Genomic DNA, 27029 nt, shown 5'->3' with positions numbered 1-27029 from the left:
CCCAGTGCCTGGACCGGGCAAACGTCCTCGCCCAGTAATCATCTGTTGTCACAGTTTCAAGACCAAGGATCTTATCCTGCGTGAAGCTCGAATGAGGGGCAACCTGTCACATAAAGGGCATCCATTCCGTGTCTATGAGGATTATGCGCCCGATGTGGCAAAGTATCGCGCCGACTACAGAGATGTCATGACCAAACTCTACAAACTCCATCTTCGCCCAGCCTTACTCTTCCCTGCAAGACTAAGAATTACCCCGCCTTCCGGTGAGAAGATTTGGCTCTCCTCGGTTTTGGACGCAGAGAAGTTTATCCGGGGATATACACCAATCCCCCGTACAGGTTAGAGTGCCTTGTTATTGCGTGTTAGGGTCTGCTCATGGACTCGAATCCATACTATACCATATTGGGTGAAAACGTATTAAACGGGCTCAACAAGGGCTACCGAACATGTAAGACGCTGAGCAGACCAATGGATGGCGGTCAGAGCTCTCAATGAACGTTACATTCACTTTCATCCCGGCTGTACTCAGAGCGATGCATATTTTTTACTTCCAGGTTTGATCACTGACACCTTCGGACGGATATACTTATATTCTCCCACTTTTGTTTTGTTTCGTTATTTATTTTACAATCCTTACATTATTCTTACTACCATACCATTTATTTATTGCTTGCAGGGGACTGGGGGGTGATGGTTGGGAGGGGGCAGACACCTGGTTAGCAGGTTGATGTTTTGTGCCGTTCTGCCTTTCTCTGGCCGTGGGCCTCTCTCTCCCGACTAGAGTCCCACCAGCCCTCTGTAGTGCTTATGTCTGTGTAGGTGTGCGTACATATAATTACTATTTGTACTTTATTACTATTTTCTCTTAGCATTTTAGTATTATGTATGTGTATATTTTAAATCAGTGTAGATTGTTATTCTGGGGTATGAATGTTTGTATGTGTATATGTACATATGGATGTATATACATATTCTTTAAATATATATTTTTATATATGATTTTTTTGTGTGGGTATGTATACATACATGTATATGTATGTGTGTGTGTGTGTGTGTGTGTGTATGTATATATATGTATATATACGTATGTGTATCTATATGTATGTATGTATGTGTGTGTATGTATGTGTGTATGTATATGTATGTGTTTATGTATGTGTGTATATGTATGTGTGTATATGTATGTATGTATGTATGTATATGTATATATATATATGTGTATGTGTGTGTGTATGTATGTGTGTATATATACGTATGTGTTTATGTATGTGTGTATATGTATGTATGTATGTATGTATGTATGTATGTATGTATGTATGTATGTATATGTATATATATATATGTATGTGTGTGTGTATGTATGTGTGTATATATATAATGTATTTTTATTTAAACATGTTTTGTTTATGGGGGGAACGTTTAATTTAACAAATCCTTGTTCCGATCTCCTGACCCACAGTATGTAAAGGTACGGCTGACTATGTCGGTTGCGGGTGGTTTATTTTTTGACCGGCAGTGCTTACCAATATCATCTTGAGGCTATATCTTGCTTATCTCTGGGATTGACCCAGGATGACGCTTAAATGCGCAATATGTTTAAGTTGCAACTTATTCTGTTTAGGTTTATTAGATGTTAACTGAACACTTAACTCGCGGGAGCCTCCTCAGTTCATATGTTAGTAGAAGTTCTAGGATAGTGAGAGGTGAACGTATAGTTGGGATTTTATTTTTGTTTTACCTCTTGTTCGAGGTCGCGCCGTGCTTTTTTGGCATCGGCCAGACAATGTGTTTATTATTTTTATTTATCCTTTTTCTTTCTCCTGTTTGTACATGCCTGTTAAATGTGGGTTGATGGGGGGGGTAAGTGTTGGGGAAATTAGGGGAACAGGGTGGGAAGTAAAGGTGCTTGCAGGGGGGAGGGGTGGGTTGGATACTGCTCGGGTGTAGGTGCTACATATGCTGATCGTGATGGTTTGGTGCGCTTTCTTACCTTTTTATCAAGTTACATGGTATGCAGGCCACCATAGGAACTACAAACGAGAGGAGGGCGGGGCTTACATTCACTTCCTGGAATGTCAAGGGTTTAAACGAACCAATTAAGAGGGGCAAGGTCCTAGCCCACTTGAAAGCACTCTCGTCTGATATTATATTTTTGCAAGAAACCCATCTGAAGAATAACTCTCATAGCAGACTTAAGTGTAGGTGGGTGGGGCAAGTGCATCACTCTAACTTCTCTGCCAAAACGAGAGGCACAGCGATTCTGGTACGGAAAGGAATTCCCTTTCTACATAAAACCACTATTGCGGATAAAGAGGGTCGGTATGTGATCGCAATAGGAGAAATCCACTCTACCTCAGTAACTCTACTAAATATCTATGGACCAAACATTGACAACCCCTCTTTTTTCAAAAGAGTCCTCGCCCTGATTCCAGATATCTCCCATACTAACCTGGTCATTGGAGGGGACCTTAACTGTGTGCTAGACCAATATTTGGATAGATCCTCTACCCGGCGAACCCCTACCTCCTATTCAAGCAAATTCTTGAATACCTACATAAAAAATTCAAACGTATTTGATATATGGAGGATCAATAACCCTACGGGTAGGGAATACTCCTTTTACTCTCATGTTCACAAGGTTTACACTCGAATTGACTACTTTTTGTTGGATGCTAGACTACTCCCCTATACCTGTAATGTGAGGTATCATGATATTATAATCTCGGACCACAGTCCACTCACCTTCTCCCTGAGATTGGGTGACATTGTACCAAACGAGAGGGTCTGGAGGTTGAATCCTCAGCTCCTCACAGAACCAACATTCTGTGAATATCTTAAAGACCAAATTACATATTTATTTGATACCAATGACAACACAGAGACCTCCCCAGCATTATTGTGGGAAACACTGAAGGCTTATCTGAGAGGCTGTATCATCTCCTTTCAGGCTGCCAGGAGTAGGCAAAACAGAGGAAAACTGGAAGAACTGGAGGGACAAATTCACTTACTGGATAGGGAGAATGCTAGCCACCCATCTATGGAGAAACATAAAAAAATTACCTCTTTAAAATTTGAATATAATCAGATTCTCTCAGCTAAAATTGCTAAATCTTTTCTCTATGCCAAGCAAAAATATTTTGAGTTTGGTGACAAACCACACAAATTACTCGCCAGACAACTTCGAAAAAATGTGAGTGACCGAATGATTCACAGGGTTAAATCTGCATCTGGGGAATTACTCTCTTCCCCCAAAGACATCAATGACAGATTCCGGCAGTTTTATGAGACTCTATATACATCTAAAGCGGATCCTAACCCCTTAATTATGCAAACATTTTTGGAGGACTGTAATCTTCCTGCCCTGAACCAGGAAGATTCTAACTTCCTGAATAAGGAAATATCTCTTGATGAAATTCGAGAAACAATTAAATCTCTAAAGAGTGGCAAGACCCCGGGCCCAGATGGATACCCTGGTGAATTCTATAAAACATTCAGCAACATGCTCTCTCCCTATCTGCACAAAATGTTGGTTCAGGCCAATGAGGATGGAGCTCTCCCTTCTACTTTGGACGAAGCGTTCATTACAGTTATACATAAGAAGGGTAAAGATCCAGAAGAGGTAGGGTCATACAGACCAATATCTCTCCTTAATACAGACCAAAAGATTTTAGCAAAAACTCTGGCTAACAGGCTTAGCACTTTAATTGGCAAATTGGTCCATTCGGATCAGACCGGCTTTATCCCTAACAGAAACTCATTCTTCAATCTCAGGCGCCTCTTCAATATTATGTATTCTCAGAGGTTACCCAATGTGGACCTTGCCGTCATATCTCTTGACGCCGAAAAGGCCTTTGACCAAGTTGAGTGGCCCTATCTATTCAAGGTCCTACAGAAATGTAATATTGGAGATAGGTTCATAAATTGGATCCAGCTTTTATATAGGAACCCCTGTGCCAGAATACTCACTAACCAATCATTGTCGCCCTGATTTAACCTCAACAGGGGGACAAGGCAGGGTTGTGCACTGTCGCCTATGCTCTTCGCCCTAATTATCGAACCGCTCGCTCAGACGATTAGATCTCATGCAGCAATACACGGCTATAATACTAAAGATACTCTAAATAAGATCTCCCTATACACAGATGACATCCTCCTCTATGTAACAGAACCCCAGGCTAGTATCCCAGCTATTCTTGATGTGATCAATTTGTTTGGTACATCCGTACAACTAGCGTACATCCGTACAACTATTTTTCACCTAGGGTTACTATACATGATTTTAACCCATTTTTATTAGAGATTGTCCAAAATTGAAATGTTCCAGGCATTAATATATAAACTCCAGTCGTACTTTATGAAAAGCCTTTTAAAAGTCAGCTATGAATAGCAGGCCTGGTTTCCCTGATTCTTCATAGTGTTCTATTGGTTGCAGTACTTGCTGTATATGATCTCCAATATATTGTCCATGTAAAAAACCTGTCTGATTAGAATGAATAATGTCCGACAATACCTTTTTAATTCTATGCGCTATACATTTTGCTAGCATTTTTGCATCACAACACTGAAGTTTAAGGGGCCTCCAATTTTTTTATGGACTTTATATTTACCACTTTGAATCGTGTTTCAGTAATAATGAAGGAGTGGTTAAAACATGCTAATAACGGTCCTCTGAGGATATCAAAAAAGGTTTATCAGAGTTATTGACCTCACAAGAAGTCAGATTCGAGTAACTTACATTGTGGTGCTGAAACTTGAAGCAGCAGCCACGGCACAAACAATTGGAAATGGACAGCTCATGGTGCTGAAAGTAGGCAAATTTGAGTAAACATCATTCATTTTAAACGTCTTCATTTTAATTAGGGATATGTGTTGGAGCCTATTTCTTCCTATTTAAGAAATAAGAGGCAGGCCTACCGGTTTGACTGATGAAATTAGGCTATAGGCTGCTATATCCATAGATATGTTAGTCAATTCCTCCACCCGCCATGCACTCTTTAAATAGCCCACCTCTGTGTCTGTTAAGACTTGAAGTTAGTGTGTATGAGAGGCTATGCCATAGGCCTACCTTTTCTTAAAGAAAAGGGCAAAAAGTACAGGCCTACCCACTATTAGTTTAATATTTTGAGGAAAATGAAACAGATGTGATTATATACAGTTATCTATAACAACACTTTGGTCCGCGATTCTTAATGCTAGAAACAAGATGTAAAATAGGAATAACTGGGAAAGACGTGACTCTGATGCATATGGGGATATTGTTGTTTCATTTGCTTTGGATATATTCGAATCTGACACTATCAATTGATTAAGCTATTCACATTCTGTACAATAAAATACATTTAAACCCAGACAGCTTTTAGGGAAACACTTGTGACCTCTCGTTGGGTTAAGCCAAGGAAGAAGATTCGCCAGCAGTTGAAGCTTACATTTTTCTACGTCAGTAGGCCTACTCGGTCTGGGGTGGAAAGGTAGGCATAACTTGAAAGTACCATGCTCAGATCCCTACGGACGTCTCAGAGTTAATTATTTACAAACAGGGACAGTTTCGTTACAAATAACACACACTGTTTTGGCATTGTAGAAATATAATAAGATGAACACATAGGACTATATCTCTGTCTATACTGTAATTTCAGTCATTTGTGATTTATTTAAAACGTTTCTACTAATACTGTATGGTAACTCTATTGAAGTCCACTCTTGTACAGCACACTAAAGGTGTATCTCTTTCTCTACAATTTAGGAGATGTTAAGATATTTTGTTGTTTGTGATGGTACTCTAGGTGCGAGGGACATCCTGTGCCACCAGTCAGTTGATGGTGGATGACCTTCTGACCCCGTGCTCGCCAGGTGACCCGGCAGCCATAGAATTGACCTAGGACCTAGGATCAAGAGAGACGCTCAAGTGTTTTAGTACTATATCTCTTGACACAATGATGAAAATAATCATGGCCTCTAAACCTTCAAGCTGCATACTGGACCCTATTCCAACTAAACTACTGAAAGAGCTGCTTCCTGTGCTTGGCCCTCCTATGTTGAACATAATAAACGACTCTCTATCCACCGGATGTGTACCAAACTCACTAAAAGTGGCAGTAATAAAGCCTCTCTTGAAAAAGCCAAACCTTGACCCAGAAAATATAAAAAACTATCGGCCTATATCGAATCTTCCATTCCTCTCAAAAATTTTAGAAAAGGCTGTTGCGCAACAACTCACTGCCTTCCTGAAGACAAACAATGTATATGAAATGCTTCAGTCTGGTTTTAGACCCCATCATAGCACTGAGACGGCACTTGTGAAGGTGGTAAATTACATTTTAATGGCATCGGACCGAGGCTCTGCGTCTGTCCTCGTGCTCCTAGACCTTAGTGCTGCTTTTGATACCATCGATCACCAAATTATTTTGGAGAGATTGGAAACCCAAATTGGTCTACACGTACAAGTTCTGGCCTGGTTTAGATCTTATCTGTCGGAAAGATATCAGTTTGTCTCTGTGAAATGTTTGTCCTCTGACAAATCAACTGTAAATTTCGGTGTTCCTCAAGGTTCCGTTTTAGGACCACTATTGTATTTACTATATATTTTACCTCTTGGGGATGTTATTCGAAAACATAATGTTAACTTTCACTGCTATGCGGATGACACACAGCTGTACATTTCAATGAAACATGGTGAAGCCCCAAAATTGCCCTTGCTAGAAGAATGTGTTTCAGACATAAGGAAGTGGATGGCTGCAAACTTTTTACTTTTAAACTCGGACAAAACAGAGATGCTTGTTCTAGGGCCCAAGAAACAAAGAGATCTTCTGTTGAATCTGACAATTAATCTTAATGGTTGTACAGTCGTCTCAAATAAAACTGTGAAGGACCTCTGCGTTACTCTGGACCCTGATCTCTCTTTTGAAGAACATATCAAGACCATTTCAAGGACAGCTTTTTTCCATCTACGTAACATTGCAAAAATCTGAAACTTTCTGTCCAAAAATGATGCAGAAAAATTAATCCATGCTTTTGTCACTTCTAGGTTAGACTACTGCAATGCTCTACTTCCCGGCTACCCGGATAAAGCACTAAATAAACTTCAGTTAGTGCTAAATACGGCTGCTGAATCCTGACTAGAACCAAAAAATTTGATCATATTACTCCAGTGCTAGCCTCTCTACACTGGCTTCCTGTCAAAGCAAGGGCTGATTTCAAGGTTTTACTGCTAACCTACAAAGCATTACATGGGCTTGCGCCTACCTATCTCTCTGATTTGGTCCTGCCGTACATACTTACACGTACGCTACGGTCACAAGACGCAGGCCTCCTAATTGTCCCTAGAAATTCTAAGCAAACAGCTGGAGGCAGGGCTTTCTCCTATAGAGCTCCATTTTTATGGAACGGTCTGCCTACCCATGTCAGAGACGCAAACTCGGTCTCAACCTTTAAGTCTCTACTGAAGACTCATCTCTTCAGTGGGTCATATTATTGAGTGTAGTTTGGCCCAGGAGTGGGAGGGTGAACGGAAAGGCTCTGGATCAACGAACCGCCCTTCCGCCCTTGCGGAGGTCTTTGTGGGCTATACTCAGCCTTGTCTCAGGATGGTAAGTTGGTGGTTGAAGATATCCCTCTAGTGGTGTGGGGGCTGTGCTTTGGCAAAGTGGGTGGGGTTATATCCTTCCTGTTTGGCCCTGTCCGGGGGTGTCCTCGGATGGGGCCACAGTGTCTCCTGACCCCTCCTGTCTCAGCCTCCAGTATTTATGCTGCAGTAGTTTATGTGTCGGGGGGCTGGGGTCAGTTTGTTATATCTGGAGTACTTCTCCTGTCCTATTCGGTGTCCTGTGTGAATCTAAGTGTGCGTTCTCTAATTCTCTCTTTCTCTCTTTCTTTCTCTCTCTCGGAGGACCTTACCTGACATGATGACTCCTTGCTGTCCCCAGTCCACCTGACTGTGCTGCTGCTCCAGTTTCAACTGTTCTGCCTTATTATTATTCGACCATGCTGGTCATTTATGAACATTTGAACATCTTGGCCATGTTCTGTTATAATCTCCACCCGGCACAGCCAGGAGAGGACTGGCCACCCCACATAGCCTGGTTCCTCTCTAGGTTTCTTCCTAGGTTTTGGCCTTTCTAGGGAGTTTTTCCTAGCCACCGTGCTTCTACACCTGCATTGCTTGCTGTTTGGGGTTTTAGGCCGGGTTTCTGTACAGCACTTTGAGATATCAGCTGATGTACGAAGGGCTATATAAATAAATTTGATTTGATTTGAATTGACCTGGATGGATGTGCCTAGCGACAAGCTGCTGGAGCCCATCATCTGCATGGTGAGAAACACACATTCACAGCACAGACCCACTCACATTCACTGCTCACAAACATACTGGAACATGCTGTTTCAACATACACATCCAGGCATTTCAAACTGACTCTCACATTTGTGTAATTTCTGAACCATGCTCATGATTTTGTTTGTCTTCTGTGTGTGTCCCTCTGCCCTCCAGTCTGACGTGCTGTGCTCACTATCCACCACGCAACCCACAGTCAACATGGAGGTCTTGTTCAAGGTCAGGAAGTTCACAGAGAATTTAGAACAGGAGGGTTGAGAGGTCCTGGTTGGCAGGGGCTTTACTACTCCTTACTCAGTCTGTCCTATCAAGACCCAACTCCAGTCAAATAGTAGCTACAGTATTACAACAGTATTACAACACTACGAACCTGCATTGACAAGAATATGGAGCATTTTAACTTACACACAATTGTTGTTTTTTTGCATATCCCAACTCCCTCTGAGACACCCACAAGTGCCTTATTTTCTCACTTTGTCGGCTCCGGTATTTGAGCCAGCAATCTTTCGGTAACTGGCCCAATGATCTAAACTTGAGGCTACGTGCCGCCCCTTAGTGGGTCTGCAGGGTGACTCCCCAAGTGGGTCTGGAACCCAGGTCAGCAGCACTACATTGCTGTGTGTCTGTATAGTTGAGGGTATATTGGTTTAGTAACACTCAAGGGAGTGACCTTGATAATAAGTCTATAGCAGTGTAATGAGTGTTTATAACAATGTACAGCACATCTACCAACGCACCGATGCGTTTCAAGAGCCTACACTATTTTGTTTCAGAATCCTCAGACCCCTGACAGGGAGTACCATAGGGGATAGTGCCATCAAGTGGAAAGGAAATTAAACTATTATTCCAGATATTATTTAATAAAGAATATTGAAAACCTAAATTACTGAGATCAGAGAAACTTAACAGAACGCATCTTGAAACATAAAATATGCCACAATTTGTGAACGATGGACTTTTAATTTGAAGCTTTTTGCTCGATTTGGAACCGTTAATGTCGCTGATTTCATGAAGCTCTCCTGCGCATCAATTACTTCACGAAATCCCGCAACGTGAAAGCGCCTGAAAAAACATCGCGAGATTGTAAATATGTGTGAGAGTCGGAGATTTGAAAGCAGACGCTTTCATCCAAAACGATTTACAGTAATGCGTACATACATTTTTCTTTTGGGTGGCCCAGGGAAATTAGACTTTTTCGAGCCTTTCGTATCTCTTTCTTTGTAATACTGTATGTATTCAATCATTTCGATTTGATCACTTCCCAATGGGCACATAAATCAATTCCATGTTTATTCCACGTTGGTTCAACGTAATTTAATTGAAATTACATGGATATTGTGTCACAGTGAATTGTATAATCTGCAGTCAATTTCATTATGTTTTCATGTGCCATGATTCTGACATTTGACATATGATCCTCAAAGGATTAGGCTAAATAGTTTCAGTGGTGCAGTCGGTGTAATCTCAATTCAATACGATGTGCATTTGCTGTACATATAGCCAATATAGCTATTAAACCCATGTTCAGTGACTTTAATCTGTGACGCAAGTGGACAATTATGTTTGTGACGTTCCATGGAACCCACGGTGTAGTTTAAAACTCGATTCTGATTGGCTTGCAGGTCATTCTACAGTGTAAATCATAAATGAAAACGTGCTTTTATATCAGTGTGACAGATTCACAATACCGTGTCTCAAACCGTACCGCGCTTTTATCTGCCTAACGGTATCTTCAAGCAAGACTGGTTAGGCCTTTTGGATAGCTTGTCCAAGGTAAGAATATGCGTCAAGCTATAGCCTACTTTTAATGTTTTAGTTTCCCGAACTCAAGTTACTCCAGTCAAGTGATTCATCGTAAATTTGTTGTTTTGACTGAGCAGTCCAATGGCCAATGCTGTTTTTGGACTATGAGACCCTCGGCTATATACTATGATGAGCCAATAACACGCATAGTTTATGCATTAGGCATTGCACAAGTCAGTGTCTAGGTCAGAATATAAAGTAGCTATTTCCGTTAACTCAAATTACTCAAGTCAAGTGATTAATCGTAAGAGTTAGTTGTTTTGACTGTCAAAAAAATAACTTTGATGGAATATTCCAAATTACAATGGCAATTATGCATCACAAATTCACATTATTACTTGTATTTCAATGATTCATCCAGGCCCAAGACATAAAGTCGCCTGAAAGCTGTGTAGCAATAATTCCAGCTTCTGACCAAGAATCATGGATACCTTTCATGTGAGTACTCACACACCAGATTTTTTTTACATACCTCAGAAGGAAGATACCTCAATATCTGGAAGCACTGTCTCATGTACAACTGTTAATGCTATCTGAAAAATCTAACAAAATGTTGACTTGATCGTTTCATCAAGACCTTCTCATCACAAGTTGGAACTAGTGGTCAACATTGGGACAATGCCGCCCAAAATAACAGGGACCAACATTTTCATGGAGGTAAGCACTACACTTCTGATGGGTTCAAAGATTGTATTACATTATCTAAAAGTGAGAAAGTAAACCCCAGCTGTTTTTATTATTTTCACAGGGAAGAACAATCCCCATTATGCCATGAATGTTTCATTGCTGAACAACCATAGATATTTTTCCTCTAATTTGGCTCCCGTTCCTCCAACAGTGAGCAAGACCTGTCAGCAGAGCTCACTGGAGCAGGGAGACATCCCATCACCCTTTTGGCGCCTGACAAAGTACACTTTTTTTCTTCTAAATAACACTATAGTAACGTCTTCTGCACAAAGTTACATTCCTAATAAGATTGGTGTTAAGTGAGAAAGAATCCTAAAGATGGTCCAATGGGCATGGTCTGAAGCCTCTCGTCATCTCAGTATGTTGAACCACCTGATTTCTTGCAGGCTTGAGATTCAGATCCTGCTGAACGATGTTAAGCAATCGATTAACCACATGCAGGGGACGCTGAACACCATGCAGGGGCAGTGTATTGAGTTGCAGACTGCCATATCTAAGGTAGTGTCAGATGAGTCTCAGATACAGAAGAATAAGTCTATGATGGTATGGTGATAATGATTGAGATGGTGATTATAATAATGATGACTAGCGGTACCCCACCCTACGGGCGGTAAATCATTGGATCTGATTAATTCAATTCAATGCAATTCAATCTTTGAGGACTGCAACCATAGAAATACAGTTTATTTACACTAATAATAAGCTATTGTCAACTTCCCGTCTATGCTTATCTTGCTCATTGCTCACTGTTACCCTATGTGTGCAACTATTATTGATTTCTCACACAAAAATAATTTGGTTGCAAATGTACCTGGGGCCACGTAAATGATTGTTAGGCTACTCATTTTGAATGAGTGGCAACTTGTGTGACCATAAAAGTCTGTGTGCGACTGGGGACAGTAAAATCATTTGGTTACTGACCTGCCCTACATCATAGAAGGCCCTTCAAGTCGGAACTAGAAAATTCTGACATTTCTGACTCTCTGACTCGCTAACTCGTTATGGAATGAGGATTTCAGGTTTCCCACTTGTGAAGTATCAGAATCAACCAGTAGGAAGCTCTACGCTAATAACTTACATTCATTTTAACTCTGAGGTTCCAAGTTTCCGAAAGCATGTGAATGCGTCAATAATTGCCATGGTAATTTTGAATGTTCAGTCAGTGAGCATTATGGGTAATTGTCCTACATACTTACATCAAATGCTTTATGATAGCATCATCTCCTGTAGTAACAGTACCTTTCCAAACACAATTACAATTAAAATTAACAAAGATACAAAATATTGCTAAAGTGAAGAAAATCAGCTCAAAATTGTAGGAGGAAATGCCCCTGCAGCAGGGAGACTTACGGTATTATAATATATTGTAGATAACATTATCAGTATCAGTACACATGCAAATGGAAGTATATGCTAGGGATTGATCTACACTGAGTGAACAAAACATTAACAACACCTTCCTATTGAGTTTCCCCCCTTTGGTGGTGGACCATTGTTGATACTCAGGGAAAACTGTTGAGCTGAAAAACCCAACAGCATTGCAGTTCTTGACCTAAACCGGTGCACCTGGCACATACTACCATACTCTGTTCAAAGGGACTTAAATCTTTGGTCTTGCCCATTCACCCTCTGAATGACACACATACACAATCCATGTCTCAATTGTCTAAAAATCATTCTTTAACCTGCCCCCCCCCCCCCCCCCCCCCCCCCCCCCTTCATCTACACTGAGAAAAAGATTTAACAATTCACATCAATAAGGGATTATAGCTTTCACCTGCTTTGTCTATGTCACTGAAAGAGAAGGTGTTCTTAATGTTTAATACACTCAGTGTAATGATGTTATAGATTCCAAGTGGTTGATTTTTTAGGGAATTAATTTATGCTCTATTTATACCTGCAGATCACCACAGCAGCCGAATTTGCTGTGCAGAGGGAGGAGATCCTCCGAGCATCAGGCCTCATCCCGTCACAGAGGGAGGAAATGCTCCGAGCATCAGGCCTCATCCTGTCACAGAGGGAGGGTATCCTCCAAACAGCCAGTGTCCCTTCACAGAGGAAGGGGATTCTCCCAGCAGCTAACATCACTGTGCAGAGGGAGGAGATCTTCCGAGCATCAGGCCTCATCCCTGAAGAGAGGGAGGACATCCGCCTCACAGCCAGTGTCCCTGCACAGAGGGAGGGGATTCTTCCAGCAGCTACTGCAGCTACTGTCACTGTGCGAAAGGAGAAGATCCTCCGAGCATCAGGCCTCATTTCTGCACAAAAGGAGTTGATCCACCTGATGGCCAGTGTCACTGCGCAGAGGAAGGGAATCGTCCCAATGGTCAGCGTCCCTGCGCACAAGGAGGGGATCGTCCAAAAGGCTAGTGTCCCTGCTGAGAGGTTGGAGATCCTCCGAGCATCAGGCCTCATCCCGCCACAGAGGGAGGGGAATGTCCGAACAGCCAGTGTCCCAGCACAGAGGGGTGGGATTCTCTCAGCAGCCAGCATCACTGAACAGAGGGAGGGAATTCTTCCAGCAGCTTCTATCACTGTGCTGAAGAAGAAGATCCTCAGAGCATCAGGCCTCATACCTGCACAAAAGGAGTTGATCCACCTGATGGCCAGTGTCACTGCGCAGAGGAAGGGAATCGTTCCAATGGTCAGCGTCCCTGCACACAGGGAGGGGATCGTCCCAAAGGCCAGTGTCCCTGCTGAGAGGGAGGAGATCCTCCGAGCATCAGGCCTCATCCCGCCACAGAGGGAGGGGAATGTCCGAACAGCCAGTGTCCCAGCACAGAGGGATGGGATTCTCTCAGCAGCCAGCATCACTGAACAGAGGGAGGAGATCCTCCGAGCATCAGGCCTCATCCCATCACAGAGGGAGGGTATCCTCCAAACAGCCAGTGTCCCTGCACAGAGGGAGGAGATCCTCCGAGCATCAGGCCTCATCCCGCCAACAAGGGAGGGTATCCTCCAAACAGCCAGTGTCCCTGCACAGAGGGAGGGGATCTTCCGAGCATCAGGCCTCATCCCTGAAGAGAGGGAGGAGATCCTCCTCACAGCCAGTGTCCCTGTGAAGAATGAAAACATTCATCCACAACCACCTTCCATCATCCCCATGTTGGCACCACTGTGGAAATGGGATGGTGGAGCGTGTACTCCACCTGTGGATTTCTATTCCAAGAGAAGAGGTCACTTAACCTTACCTAATTAGTAAAGAAATTACTATTGTGAGAATAAGTTGTGATAGATCAAATGTATGGCTCATGTGAGTGTATAGCTGTAATACTTTCATGCATTTTCTACATAAAAATGTTTAGCTCCATTGTACTTTTACATTTGAGTCATTTAGCAGACACTGTTATCCAGAGCGACGTACAGTAGTGAGTCTATACATTTTCATACTCCAGTGAATCTCTCCAGGATTTCACATGGATTTTTTTCATATTTGCGGATAAATATGCTAGATTTTGCAGCGACAATTATGACATTTTGCATTGCAATATGCAATTGTTTTGTCCAATTTGTTGCAAAAATGCACTGACAAGGGAAAAAACTGTGTTGATGTGTCGCTTGATTGAACCATATTATGCAGTAAATGTGCGGTGATTGGTTGAAATTGCGAGCCCTCTTTTTGTACTGTGGTAATTGTCAGTTCTATGCGATAATATTGTGATGTGACTATTTTATGCAGAAATAGTTTGGTGATTGGTCACATTTGTAAGCCCTCACATAATATGCAGGGAATTGTTAATTTTGCAACCAAAACAATGCGGTGGCAGAGTCCTGGAGTAACCTCCCAGTAATCCCTGTGACTGCATGTAGGTTAAGATTGGGTTGTAAACAGAGTATCAGAGCAAGACGTTCCTACCTGTCAGCTAGTAATTGTTCTGTATGGTGACATGAGCAGAGTGGCCTGACTTCTCCCACTTATTACAGATGTCCGACTTAGATATGTTGAGCATCCTGCTATGATGTCCATCACCAAGCCGGAACACTCCGATGCCAACCCTCAGTTCCAGACTGGCACCCGGCCGGTGGCTGAGCCCGAGACCCCTGCTGTTCACAATAACAGTGGAGGCTGGCTCAGCTGGGTCTTTGGGAGTGGAAGAGCTAACAAGAAGGAGGTTCATCTACCTGAGGACAAAGACAGATCTGTAAGGAACTGGTTATTAACACTATATTCTATGTAGAGACAATTGAGTGGATTTAAAAAATAAAAATAAATTGTGGCTTGCTTCACATTGCTAATCTCTTCTTCCTCAGATTGTCTGGGATCCAACTCTGCACAGATGGGTTAACAAAACTGAGCCCAAGGCTGAAGTACACACTTAAATTAAATTCAATTAAAAACAGTGAACAACCATTGTATTTCAACTGTGCTAATATTACCAACAATTTGGAAAATGTGTTGATGTGTTTTACAGAACAAGTGTGTACCACCACCTCCACCGATGGGGACACATGGATATCAGGGGAACACTGGCAGTGTCCCCAAAGGAGTGAATCCCTACTCTATGAAAGCAGGTGAATATTGCTTTAGAATACATGTGGTTTAACCAAGACTGTGTCAGCCAATCATAGATGTCCCTGGTGGTCTCCTCGCTAACACCTTTCCCACTGCCAGCAGGTCTATGGGGCAGCAGATACCCCACAATGCATTACAACTCAAAGCCTCCAAGCCATGGGGCTGGACTGCTTCCTAGACAGCTCTCTGGCTTGCTCCCTCCTTCACACTTTGACCTCATGGCACCAATGGTTGTGCCACCTGACACTCTACACTACTGAGGTATGACTCTGGAAAATCTTTCCAAATTGTATCCATTCATCATTAACTGTGATTTGACTTTAACATAGCAAATGGCTGAAGTAGCAAGGATGTTAACTATTTTTCATTTTTGTCCAACAGGCCATTTTCCCAAATTGAATTTGCCATACATTGATTTTTTTCAGCATTAAAAATGTATTAAAATATGATCTATTAATTAAATATCTCCTTTGTGTCCTCATGTTCACATGAATTTGATGTGTTCTATCATCATTTACAATTCTTATTGCTTCTGCATTTACGTTACTTACTGTACAGACAAATAAATATTATATGCATATATTTTATTTTAGACATTACAAAAACATTTTTTCATGCTTTCTGGATTTCTTACATTTACTTACTGTACAGGAAAGTATATTTTATACACATATTTAAACAAAACAAAAACATTTTATTTATGTATTACATAGATGGCGGCAGGGTAGCCTAGTGGTTAGAGCGTTGGACTAGTAACCTGAAGGTTGCAAGTTCAAACCCCCGAGTTGACAAGGTACAAATCTGTCGTTCTGCTCTCAGTTCTGCACTGTTCCTAGGCCATCATTGAAAATAAGAATTTGTTCTTAATTAACCTTGCCTTGTTAAAAAAAGACACAACGGGGGGCGGAGCTAGCATGTTGGAGTGAACGGCTGTGCGTGAGAGGCTCCTGCAACTTTTTTGCGAAATAATCTAATTTAACCTACTTTATGGCACTTTTTACAACAAACGTTTCTTTCTAATACAAGGTAACTTTCTATATGAAAATGCCGAGTAATAAGCGACCAAAGGACAATAAATCCACAGCGGAGGCCTACTCCCCACTAAACAACGAGACAGACATGGCGGGAGGCACATGCAACAACGTGACACTTACAGAACTTACCCGGGCTTTGGGGGAGCTACGTGTTGCTATAGCTGAGGATCTTAAGGCCTCTATTGCTGAACTGGACACCAAAATCGAGAGCATCATTCGAACGGTCGCTTCGCATGGCCAGAGTATTGTGGACCTTGAGAAAGCTTCTGAATTCAACGCTGGTAGGATCGACGAGTTAGATAAGCTATGCACGTCATTGCAGGATACTGTGCAGACGCTTTCTGTGAAAGTGGTGGACCTGGAGGGCCGATCCAGACGTAATAACCTTCGCGTTGTTGGTCTGGCAGAGGGGGTAGAGGCGGGCTCTCGCCCCACCGACTTCTTCGCCAAGCTATTGAAGGATGCAATGGGATCGGATGTTTTGGATTCGGATCCCCAGCTGGACCGCGCACATCGCTCCCTTGTCCCAGTGCCTGGACCGGGCAAACGTCCTCGCCCAGTAATCATCTGTTGTCACAGTTTCAAGACCAAGGATCTTATCCTGCGTGAAGCTCGAATGAGGGGCAACCTGTCACATAAAGGGCATCCATTCCGTGTCTATGAGGATTATGCGCCCGATGTGGCAAAGCATCGCGCCGACTACAGAGATGTCATGACCAAACTCTACAAACTCCATCTTCGCCCAGCCTTACTCTTCCCTGCAAGACTAAGAATTACCCCGCCTTCCGGTGAGAAGATTTGGCTCTCCTCGGTTTTGGACGCAGAGAAGTTTATCCGGGGATATACACCAATCCCCCGTACAGGTTAGAGTGCCTTGTTATTGCGTGTTAGGGTCTGCTCATGGACTCGAATCCATACTATACCATATTGGGTGAAAACGTATTAAACGGGCTCAACAAGGGCTACCGAACATGTAAGACGCTGAGCAGACCAATGGATGGCGGTCAGAGCTCTCAATGAACGTTACATTCACTTTCATCCCGGCTGTGCTCAGAGCGATGCATATTTTTTACTTCCAGGTTTGATCACTGACACCTTCGGACGGATATACTTATATTCCCCCACTTTTGTTTTGTTTCGTTATTTATTTTACAATCCTTACATTATTCTTACTACCATACCATGTATTTATTGCTTGCAGGGGACTGGGGGTGATGGTTGGGAGGGGGCAGACACCTGGTTAGCAGGTTGATGTTTTGTGCCGTTCTGCCTTTGTCTGGCCGTGGGCCTCTCTCTCCCGACTAGAGTCCCACCAGCCCTCTGTAGTGCTTATGTCTGTGTAGGTGTGCGTACATATAATTACTATTTGTACTTTATTACTATTTTCTCTTAGCATTTTAGTATTATGTATGTGTATATTTTAAATCAGTGTAGATTGTTATTCTGGGGTATGAATGTTTGTATGTGCATATGGATGTATATACATATTCTTTAAATATATATTTTTATATATGATTTTTTTGTGTGGGTATGTATACATACATGTATATGTATGTATATGTGTGTGTGTGTGTGTGTGTGTGTGTGTGTGTGTGTGTGTGTATGTATATATATGTATATATACGTATGTGTATCTATATGTATGTATGTATGTGTGTATGTATGTACAGTGCCTTGCGAAAGTATTCGGCCCCCTTGAACTTTGCGACCTTTTGCCACATTTCAGGCTTCAAACATGAAGATATAAAACTGTATTTTTTGGTGAAGAATCAACAACAAGTGGGACACAATCATGAAGTGGAACGACATTTATTGGATATTTCAAACTTTTTTAACAAATCAAAAACTGAAAAATTGGGCGAAGCGTTCATTACAGTTATACATAAGAAGGGTAAAGATCCAGAAGAGGTAGGGTCATACAGACCAATATCTCTCCTTAATACAGACCAAAAGATTTTAGCAAAAACTCTGGCTAACAGGCTTAGCACTTTAATTAGCAAATTGGTCCATTCGGATCAGACCGGCTTTATCCCTAACAGAAACTCATTCTTCAATCTCAGGCGCCTCTTCAATATTATGTATTCTCAGAGGTTACCCAACGTGGACCTTGCCGTCATATCTCTTGACGCCGAAAAGGCCTTTGACCAAGTTGAGTGGCCCTATCTATTCAAGGTCCTACAGAAATGTAATATTGGAGATAGGTTCATAAATTGGATCCAGCTTTTATATAGGAACCCCTGTGCCAGAATACTCACTAACCAATCATTGTCGCCCTGATTTAACCTCAACAGGGGGACAAGGCAGGGTTGTGCACTGTCGCCTATGCTCTTCGCCCTAATTATCGAACCGCTCGCTCAGACGATTAGATCTCATGCAGCAATACACGGCTATAATACTAAAGATACTATAAATAAGATCTCCCTATACGCAGATGACATCCTCCTCTATGTAACAGAACCCCAGGCTAGTATCCCAGCTATTCTTGATGTGATCAATTTGTTTGGTACCTTCTCGGGATACAGAATAAATTGGAACAAGAGTGAATTAATGCCCATACGGTCGCAAAAAAAAACAAACAACTGGACTCAATTATCAATCCTTTCATCTGGGATTATAAAACACACAGGATAGGTAAAAAACACCTCTGTAAATCCAAGATGGAAGGAGGATTGTCTCTCCCAAATTTTATATTTTATTACTGGGCCGCTAACCTCCGCATTGTTACGTTTCTGCTGGATGACGTACTTCCGGCATCCAGCTGGCTTAGTATGGAGCGTGAGGAGTGTCACCCCTTCTCTATTGGCGCTGTGATTTTGTCACCTGTCAATCTGGAGATGTCACTTTATTGTAACAATCCTATCATACATAGCACAGTCCGAATCTGGAAGCAAATGAAAGTCCACTTTGAGCTTAGACCAATGTCATTCATGCTCCCTGTCGCCAGGAATCCCTCCTTTGCCCCTTCTAACCTTGATAACACCTTTGAGCGATGGGGAGAGTTGGGGATAAGTACCATAGGGGATTTATACATAGAAGGGACCTTTGCTTCCTTTGAGTTGCTGAGGGAAACTTATAACCTTCCCAGAAGTAATTTTTTCAGATACCTACAAATTAGAGACTACGTTAGGAAACACCTCCCAACATTTGGGAATGCCAAACCTTCCATGTTTGACGGATGCATAAAAATATGCCCCACCTCCGATAAACTGATATCGTGTCTATATGATGCTTTTCAATCTGTTAGCACACCTTCCACTGATGCCATCAAGGCAAAATGGGAGGAAGAACTAGGGACTGACATCTCGATGGCAGACTGGGAAGAGAGCTTGGAGTATATCCACACATGCTCCATTAATTCCAGACATCGTCTCATACAATTCAAGGTTTTACACAGATTACACTATTCCAAAACTAAACTGCATAGGATATTTCCTGACACATCCCATACATGTGATAAATGTCAGGCTACGCAGGGTACACTACTCCACTGCTTTGCCCTATGCTCTAGCTTGCATGGTTATTGGAGTGGAATTTTTGGGATCCTCTCTGAAGTTTTGGAGACTGAGTCCCTAAACGGATTAACCAACCCCCAAAAACAACTAATCTCGTACGGTCTCATCTCGGCAAAAAAACTAATCTTGTTGTTTTGGAAGAGGAGGGAAGCGCCCTCTACCAAATTATGGCTCAGTGAATTGGCAAATACTGTACACTTAGAAAGAATTAGATATATTCTGAACAATAAATTATCAACATTTGATCAAATCTGGCAGCCTTTCCTCTCCTACTTGGACGAGTCGGCGCTGTGAATTTGTACTTATTAACGCACTCTCAATTGTAATATTTTAATCTACCTTTGGGCAGCATGTGCTGGCCCTGCCACCCGAGCAGTTGGGAGGGGGGGGGGGGGGATATGGGGGACATCTTCCCTCTTTCTTTCTACGTGTCCTTGTTTTGTATGTCGTGTTTTGTATTATTTGTTCTGCACCCAGAACTCTGGGTCTTGTTGTTCCTGTATGCTCTTTTATGTTTAGATAAGAATTGTATACCTGTCTTGTATACCACCTATACACCATTCTTGTGTGTTTAATAAAAAATATTAGAAACAAAAAAAGACACAACGAAATATATTTAGATGCATTTTCAATTCCTAAATGTCAATATTTTATCTTCTGTGCCACGTGTTTATGCCCATTTATGTACATCCTGTATACACCTCACACACATGGTCAGGGGCTTAAAAATAAGAAAACAGTAACATGTCAGATAGAGTTTACATTTTTGAGTTTGCATCCCAATATGACACTTTAAATATTTCACAGAATACTGAAATGTAACAAAACACCTATTGTGTTTATTGAGATGTACACTGAGATGCTCAGTTGGTCAATATTTCCCTCCAGTGATTCCCCAACATCTTGTCAACATGGGACCCAAAAATGGAGCAGATATCTTATACCAACCTATCTAAATAGACATGTATCCATAACAAGGCCTAGGAGGCCCCTATACTGTCCAAAAATCTCTCCAAAATGTCACATATTTTAAAGCATCTTTATTTTCATGCATATAACTTGGCAAAAAAAAATTGGGGTGACCACATTCACATTCTTTTGTGTAGACAATCATTTTTTATGATTTCATGACTGTTTGATAGTAGGTCCCTGAATGGTCAAAAACCTCTTCAAATAGAAGTATGTTTGTAGCACAAAATATCTTACAGGAAGGCCCTCTCACTCTCTCATCATGTCACAAGCAGACAGGCTCCCAGAGGCAGGGCCATAAAAGGCCCCATCTCACTCAGCTGCCGCTGCCCTCTCCAACAGCCATCAGCACAGAACAGCATGAATCAAATCAAAGTATATTTGTCACATGCGCCGAATACCGCAGTGAAATGCTTACTTACAGGCTCTAACCAATAGTGCAAAAAAAAGGTATTAGGTGAACAATAGGTAGGTTAAGAAATAAAAACAACAGTAAGAAGACAGTGAAAAAAACAGTAGTGAGGCTATAAAACTAGCGAGGCTACATACAGACACCGGTTAGTCAGGCTGATTGAGGTAGAATGTACATGTAAATATGGTTAAAGTGACTATGCATATATGATGAACAGAGAGTAGCAGCAGTGTAAAGAGGGGTTGGCAGGTGGTGGGATTTCTAATCCCTTGATATTATTGTAGGATCGGATTTTAATAGCTAACTTTTCGATGGCCATAATAAATAGATATGCCGATAGTGGACAACCTTCTTTTATGAGAAGTAGCCATTATTTACTATTGTCACATGTGCTACCTCTCCGGCCTCTAGGTCACCAGGCTGTTCGTTATGGCGCACACCTGTCACCAGCCTTACACGCATTATGACACTCACCTGGACTCCATCACCTCCTTGATTACCTGCCCTTTATATGTCCCTCCCTTTGGTTTCTACCCCCATTAGTCATTGTTGCTGTTTCATGTCAGTGCGCTGTTTGTGTTCCTTGTTTTGTTCATTTATTTATTAATTAAATGTATTCATTCCCTGAACTTGCTTCCCGACTCTCAGCGTACATCCGTACAACTATTTTTCACCTAGGGTTACTATACATGATTTTAACCCATTTTATAAGAGATTGTCCAAAATTTAAATGTTCCAGGCATTAATATATGAACTCCAGGCATACTTTATGAAAAGCCTTTTAAAAGTCAGCTATGAATAGCAGGCCTGGTTTCCCTGATTTTTCATAGTGTTCTATTGGTTGCAGTACTTGCTGTATATGATCTCCAATATATTGTCCATGTAAAAATCCTGTCTGATTAGAATGAATAATGTCCGACAACACCTTTTTAATTCCATGCGCTATACATTTTGCTAGCATTTTTGCATCACAACACTGAAGTGTAAGGGGCCTCCAATTTTTTTATGGACTGGATCTTTATATTTACCACTTTGAATCGTGTTTCAGTAATAATGAAGGAGTGGTTAAAACATGATAATAACGGTCCTCTGAGGATATCAAAAAAGGTTTATCAGAGTTATTGACCTCACAAGAAGTCAGATTCAAGTAACTTACATTGTGGTGCTGAAACTTGAAGCAGCAGCCACGGCACAAACAATTGGAAATGGACAGCTCATGGTGCTGAAAGTAGGCAAATTTGAGTAAACATCATTGATTTTAAACGTCTTCATTTTAATTAGGGATATGTGTTGGAGCCTATTTCTTCCTATTTAAGAAATAAGAGGCAGGCCTACCGGTTTGACTGATGAAATTAGGCTATAGGCTGCTATATCCATAGGTATGTTAGTCAATTCCTCCACCCGCCATGCACTCTTTAAATAGCCCACCTCTGTGTCTGTTAAGACTTGAAGTTAGTGTGTATGAGAGGGTATGCCATAGGCCTACCTTTTCTTAAAGAAAAGGGCAAAAAGTACAGGCCTACCCACAATTAGTTTAATATTTTGAGGAAAATTAAACAGATGTGATTATATACAGTTATCTATAACAACACTTTGGTCCGCGATTCTTAATGCTAGAAACAAGATGTAAAATAGGAATAACTGGGAAAGACGTGACTCTGATGCATATGGGGATATTGTTGTTTCATTTGCTTTGGATATAATCGAATCTGACACTATCAATTGATTAAGCTATTCACATTCTGTACAATAAAATACATTTAAACCCAGACAGCTTTTAGGGAAACACTTGTGACCTCTCGTTGGGTTAAGCCAAGGAAGAAGATTAGCCAGCAGTTGAAGCTTACATTTTTCTGCGTCAGTAGGCCTACTCGGTCTGGGGTGGAAAGGTAGGCCTAACTTGAAAGTACCATGCTCAGATCCCTACGGACGTCTCAGAGTTAATTATTTACAAACAGGGACAGTTTTGTTGCAAATAACACACACTGTTTTGGCATTGTAGAAATATAATAAGATGAACACATAGGACTATCTCTCTGTCTATACTGTCATTTCAGTCATTTGTGATTTATTCAAAACGTTTCTACTAATACTGTATGGTAACTATTGAAGTCCACTCTTGTACAGCACACTAAATGTGTATCTCTTTCTCTACAATTTAGGAGATTTTAAGATATTTTGTTGTTTGTGATGGTACTCTAGGTGCGAGGGACATCCTTTGCCACCAGTCAGTTGATGGTGGATGACCTTCTGACCCCGTGCTCGCCAGGTGACCCGGCGGCCATAGAATTGACCTGGATGGATGTGCCTAGCGACAAGCTGCTGGAGCCCATCATCTGCATGGTGAGAAACACACATTCACAGCACAGACACACTCACATTCACTGCTCACAAACATACTGGAACATGCTGTTTCAACATACACATCCAGGCATTTCAAACTGACTCTCACATTTGTGTAATTTCTGAACCATGCTCATGATTTTGTTTGTCTTCTGTGTGTGTCCCTCTGCCCTCCAGTCTGACATGCTGTGCTCACTATCCACCACCCAACCCACAGTCAACATGGAGGTCTTGTTCAAGGTCAGGAAGTTCACAGAGGACTTAGAGCAGGAGGGTTGAGAGGTCCTGGTTGGCAGGGGCTTTACTACTCCTTACTCAGTCTCTCCTATCAAGACCCAACTCCAGTCAAATAGTAGCTACAGTATTACAACAGTATTACAACACTACGAACCTGCATTGACAAGAATGATGGAGCATTTTAACTTACACACAATTGTTGTTTTTTTGCATATCCCAACTCCCTCTGAGACACCCACAAGTGCCTTATTTTCTCACTTTGTCGGCTCCGGTATTTGAGCCAGCAATCTTTCGGTAACTGGCCCAATGATCTAAACTTGAGGCTACGTGCCGCCCCTTAGTGGGTCTGTAGGGTGACTCCCCTAGTGGGTCTGGAACCCAGGTCAGCAGCACTACATTGCTGTGTGTCTGTATAGTTGAGGGTATATTGGTTTAGTAATACTAAATTCAGTTCTGTTTCCAGAGGGGATCTCAATGCTGTTACACGTAGCCATGATCACCAAGCTACCCTGACTTAATAAAACCTGAATTCAAAAAGAACAAGATGTGCTTGTCATTATTTTATTTTTTACTTGTATTATAGTATACCCACATTTCTGTCCACAACTTTTGAATCAGGTAGTAATTCAACAGATACATGTGCTGCCTTTCCAACTGATGTCAAGTTCCAACACAAATATTCATTTGAAAAAGCAATAGACTTTCACATTGTAGGCCTGTTGTTTAAACAATGTAATCATAATATATGACATTTAGCAGATGCTTTCATTCAAAGCGACTTACAGTCATTTGCACATACATTTTACGTATGAGTTTCCCCGGGAATCGAACCCACAACCCTGGTGGTGGGATCGGCATGCTCTACACAGATCATCATTTATACTGTAATATGTGTTTATAACAGGGAGTGACATTGATAATAAATGTCTATAGCAGTGTAATAAGTGTTTATAACAATGTACAGCACATCTACCAACACACCGATGCGTTTCAAGAGCCTACACTATTTTGTTTCAGAATCCTCAGACCCCTGACAGGGAGTAGCATAGGGGATAGTGCCATCTAGTGGAATGGAAATTAAACTATTATTACATATATTATTTAATAAAGAATATTGAAAACCTAAATTACTTTTCAGAGATCAGAGAAACTTAACAGAACGCATCTTGAAACAGAAAATATGCCACAATTTGTGAACGATGGACTTTTAATTTGAAGCTTTTTGCTCGATTTGGAACCGCTAATGTCGCTGATTTCATGAAGCTCTCCTGCGCATCAATTACTTCACGAAATCCCGCAACGTGAAAGCGCCAGAAATAAACATCGCGAGATTGTAAATATGTGTGAGAGTCAAAGATTTGAAAGCAGACGCTTTCATCCAAAACGATTTACAGTAATGCGTACATACATTTTTTCTTTTGGGTGGCCCAGGGAAATTAGACTTTTTCGAGCCTTTCGAAGCTATTTTTGTATCTCTTTCTTTGTAATACTGTATGTATTCAATCATTTCGATTTGATCACTTCCCAATGGGCACATAAATCAATTCAATGTTTATTCCACGTTGGTTCAACGTAATTTAATTGAAATGACATGGATATTGTGTCACAGTGAATTGTATAATCTGCAGTCAATTTCATTATGTTTTCATGTGCCATGATTCTGACATTTGACATATGATCCTCAAAGGATTAGGCTAAATAGTTTCAGTGGTGCAGTTGGTGTAATCTCAATTCAACACGATGTGCATTTACTGTACATATAGCCAATATAGCTATTAAACCCATGTTCAGTGACTTTAATCTGTGACGCAAGTGGACAATTATGTTTGTGACGTTCCATGGAACCCACGGTGTAGTTTAAAACTCGATTCTGATTGGCTTGCAGGTCATTCTACAGTGTAAATCATAAATAAAACGTGCTTTTATATCAGTGTGACAGATTCACAATACCGTGTCTCAAACCGTACCGCGCTTTTATCTGCCTAACGGTATCTTCAAGCAAGACTGGTTAGGCCTTTTGGATAGCTTGTCCAAGGTAAGAATATGCGTCAAGCTATAGCCTACTTTTAATGTTTTAGTTTCCCGAACTCAAGTTACTCCAGTCAAGTGATTCATCGTAAATGTGTTGTTTTGACTGAGCAGTCCAATGGCCAATGCTGTTTTTGGACTATGAGACCCTCGGCTATATACTATGATGAGCCAATAACACGCATAGTTTATGCATTAGGCATTGCACAAGTCAGTGTCTAGGTCAGAATATAAAGTAGCTATTTCCGTTAACTCAAATTACTCAAGTCAAGTGATTAATCGTAAGAGTTAGTTGTTTTGACTGTCAAAAAAATAACTTTGATGGAATACTCCAAATTACAATGACAATTATGCATCACAAATTCACATTATTACTTGTATTTCAATGATTCATCCAGGCCCAAGACATAAAGTCGCCTGAAAGCTGTGTAGCAATAATTCCAGCTTCTGACCAAGAATCATGGATACCTTTCATGTGAGTACTCACACACCAGATTTTTTTTACATACCTCAGAAGGAAGATACCTCAATATCTGGAAGCACTGTCTCATGTACAACTGTTAATGCTATCTCTGAAATGTCTAACAAAATGTTGACTTGATCGTTTCATCAAGACCTTCTCATCACAAGTTGGAACTAGTGGTCAACATTGGGACAATGCCGCCCAAAATAACAGGGACCAACATTTTCATGGAGGTAAGCACTACACTTCTGATGGGTTTAAAGATTGTATTACATTATCTAAAAGTGAGAAAGTAAACCCCAGCTGTTTTTATTCTTTTCACAGGGAAGAACAATCCCCATTATGCCATGAATGTTTCATTGCTGAACAACCATAGATATTTTACCTCTAATTTGGCTCCCGTTCCTCCCAACAGTGAGCAAGACCTGTCAGCAGAGCTCACTGGAGCAGGGAGACATGCCGTCACCCTTTTGGCGCCTGACAAAGTACACTTTTTTTCTTCTAAATAACACTATAGTAACATCTTCTGCACAAAGTTACATTCCTAATAAGATTGGTGTTAAGTGAGAAAGAATCCTAAAGATGGTCCAATAGGCATGGTCTGAAGCCTCTCGTCATCTCAGTATGTTGAACCACCTGATTTCCTGCAGGCTTGAGATTCAGATCCTGCTGAACGATGTTAAGCAATCGATCAACCAC

The 27029-nt window shown here is 41.4% G+C and overlaps 1 protein-coding gene across 2 annotated transcripts; it reads left to right on the top strand.

The window, feature by feature from the left end:
• The first annotated feature begins 204 nt into the window (after positions 1-204).
• On the top strand, positions 205-27005 carry LOC118960282 (titin-like). Of its 2 annotated transcripts, XM_036974489.1 has the most exons (7): positions 12569-13995; positions 14744-14961; positions 15071-15127; positions 15232-15331; positions 15432-15593; positions 26266-26563; positions 26746-27005. In XM_036974489.1, exons 1-5 carry the CDS (start codon positions 12702-12704, stop codon positions 15590-15592), a joined length of 1830 nt encoding a protein of 609 aa, XP_036830384.1. In that variant the 5' UTR covers positions 12569-12701; the 3' UTR covers position 15593; positions 26266-26563; positions 26746-27005. The 2 variants fall into 2 exon arrangements, with proteins under 2 accessions (XP_036830385.1, XP_036830384.1); XM_036974490.1 differs by lacking the exons at positions 15232-15331; positions 15432-15593; positions 26266-26563; positions 26746-27005 and adding exons at positions 205-338; positions 10494-10570; positions 10708-10789; positions 10971-11317 and having other exon boundaries at positions 12723-14961; positions 15071-15132.
• The last annotated feature ends 24 nt before the right edge of the window (positions 27006-27029 follow it).

Source organism: Oncorhynchus mykiss, unplaced genomic scaffold (assembly GCF_013265735.2).
Source record: "Oncorhynchus mykiss isolate Arlee unplaced genomic scaffold, USDA_OmykA_1.1 un_scaffold_588, whole genome shotgun sequence".
NCBI classification, from domain to species: Eukaryota; Metazoa; Chordata; class Actinopteri; order Salmoniformes; family Salmonidae; genus Oncorhynchus; species Oncorhynchus mykiss.
The sequence above is the reverse complement of the archived record's forward strand: the minus strand, read 5'-3'. Positions and strand labels throughout refer to the sequence as shown.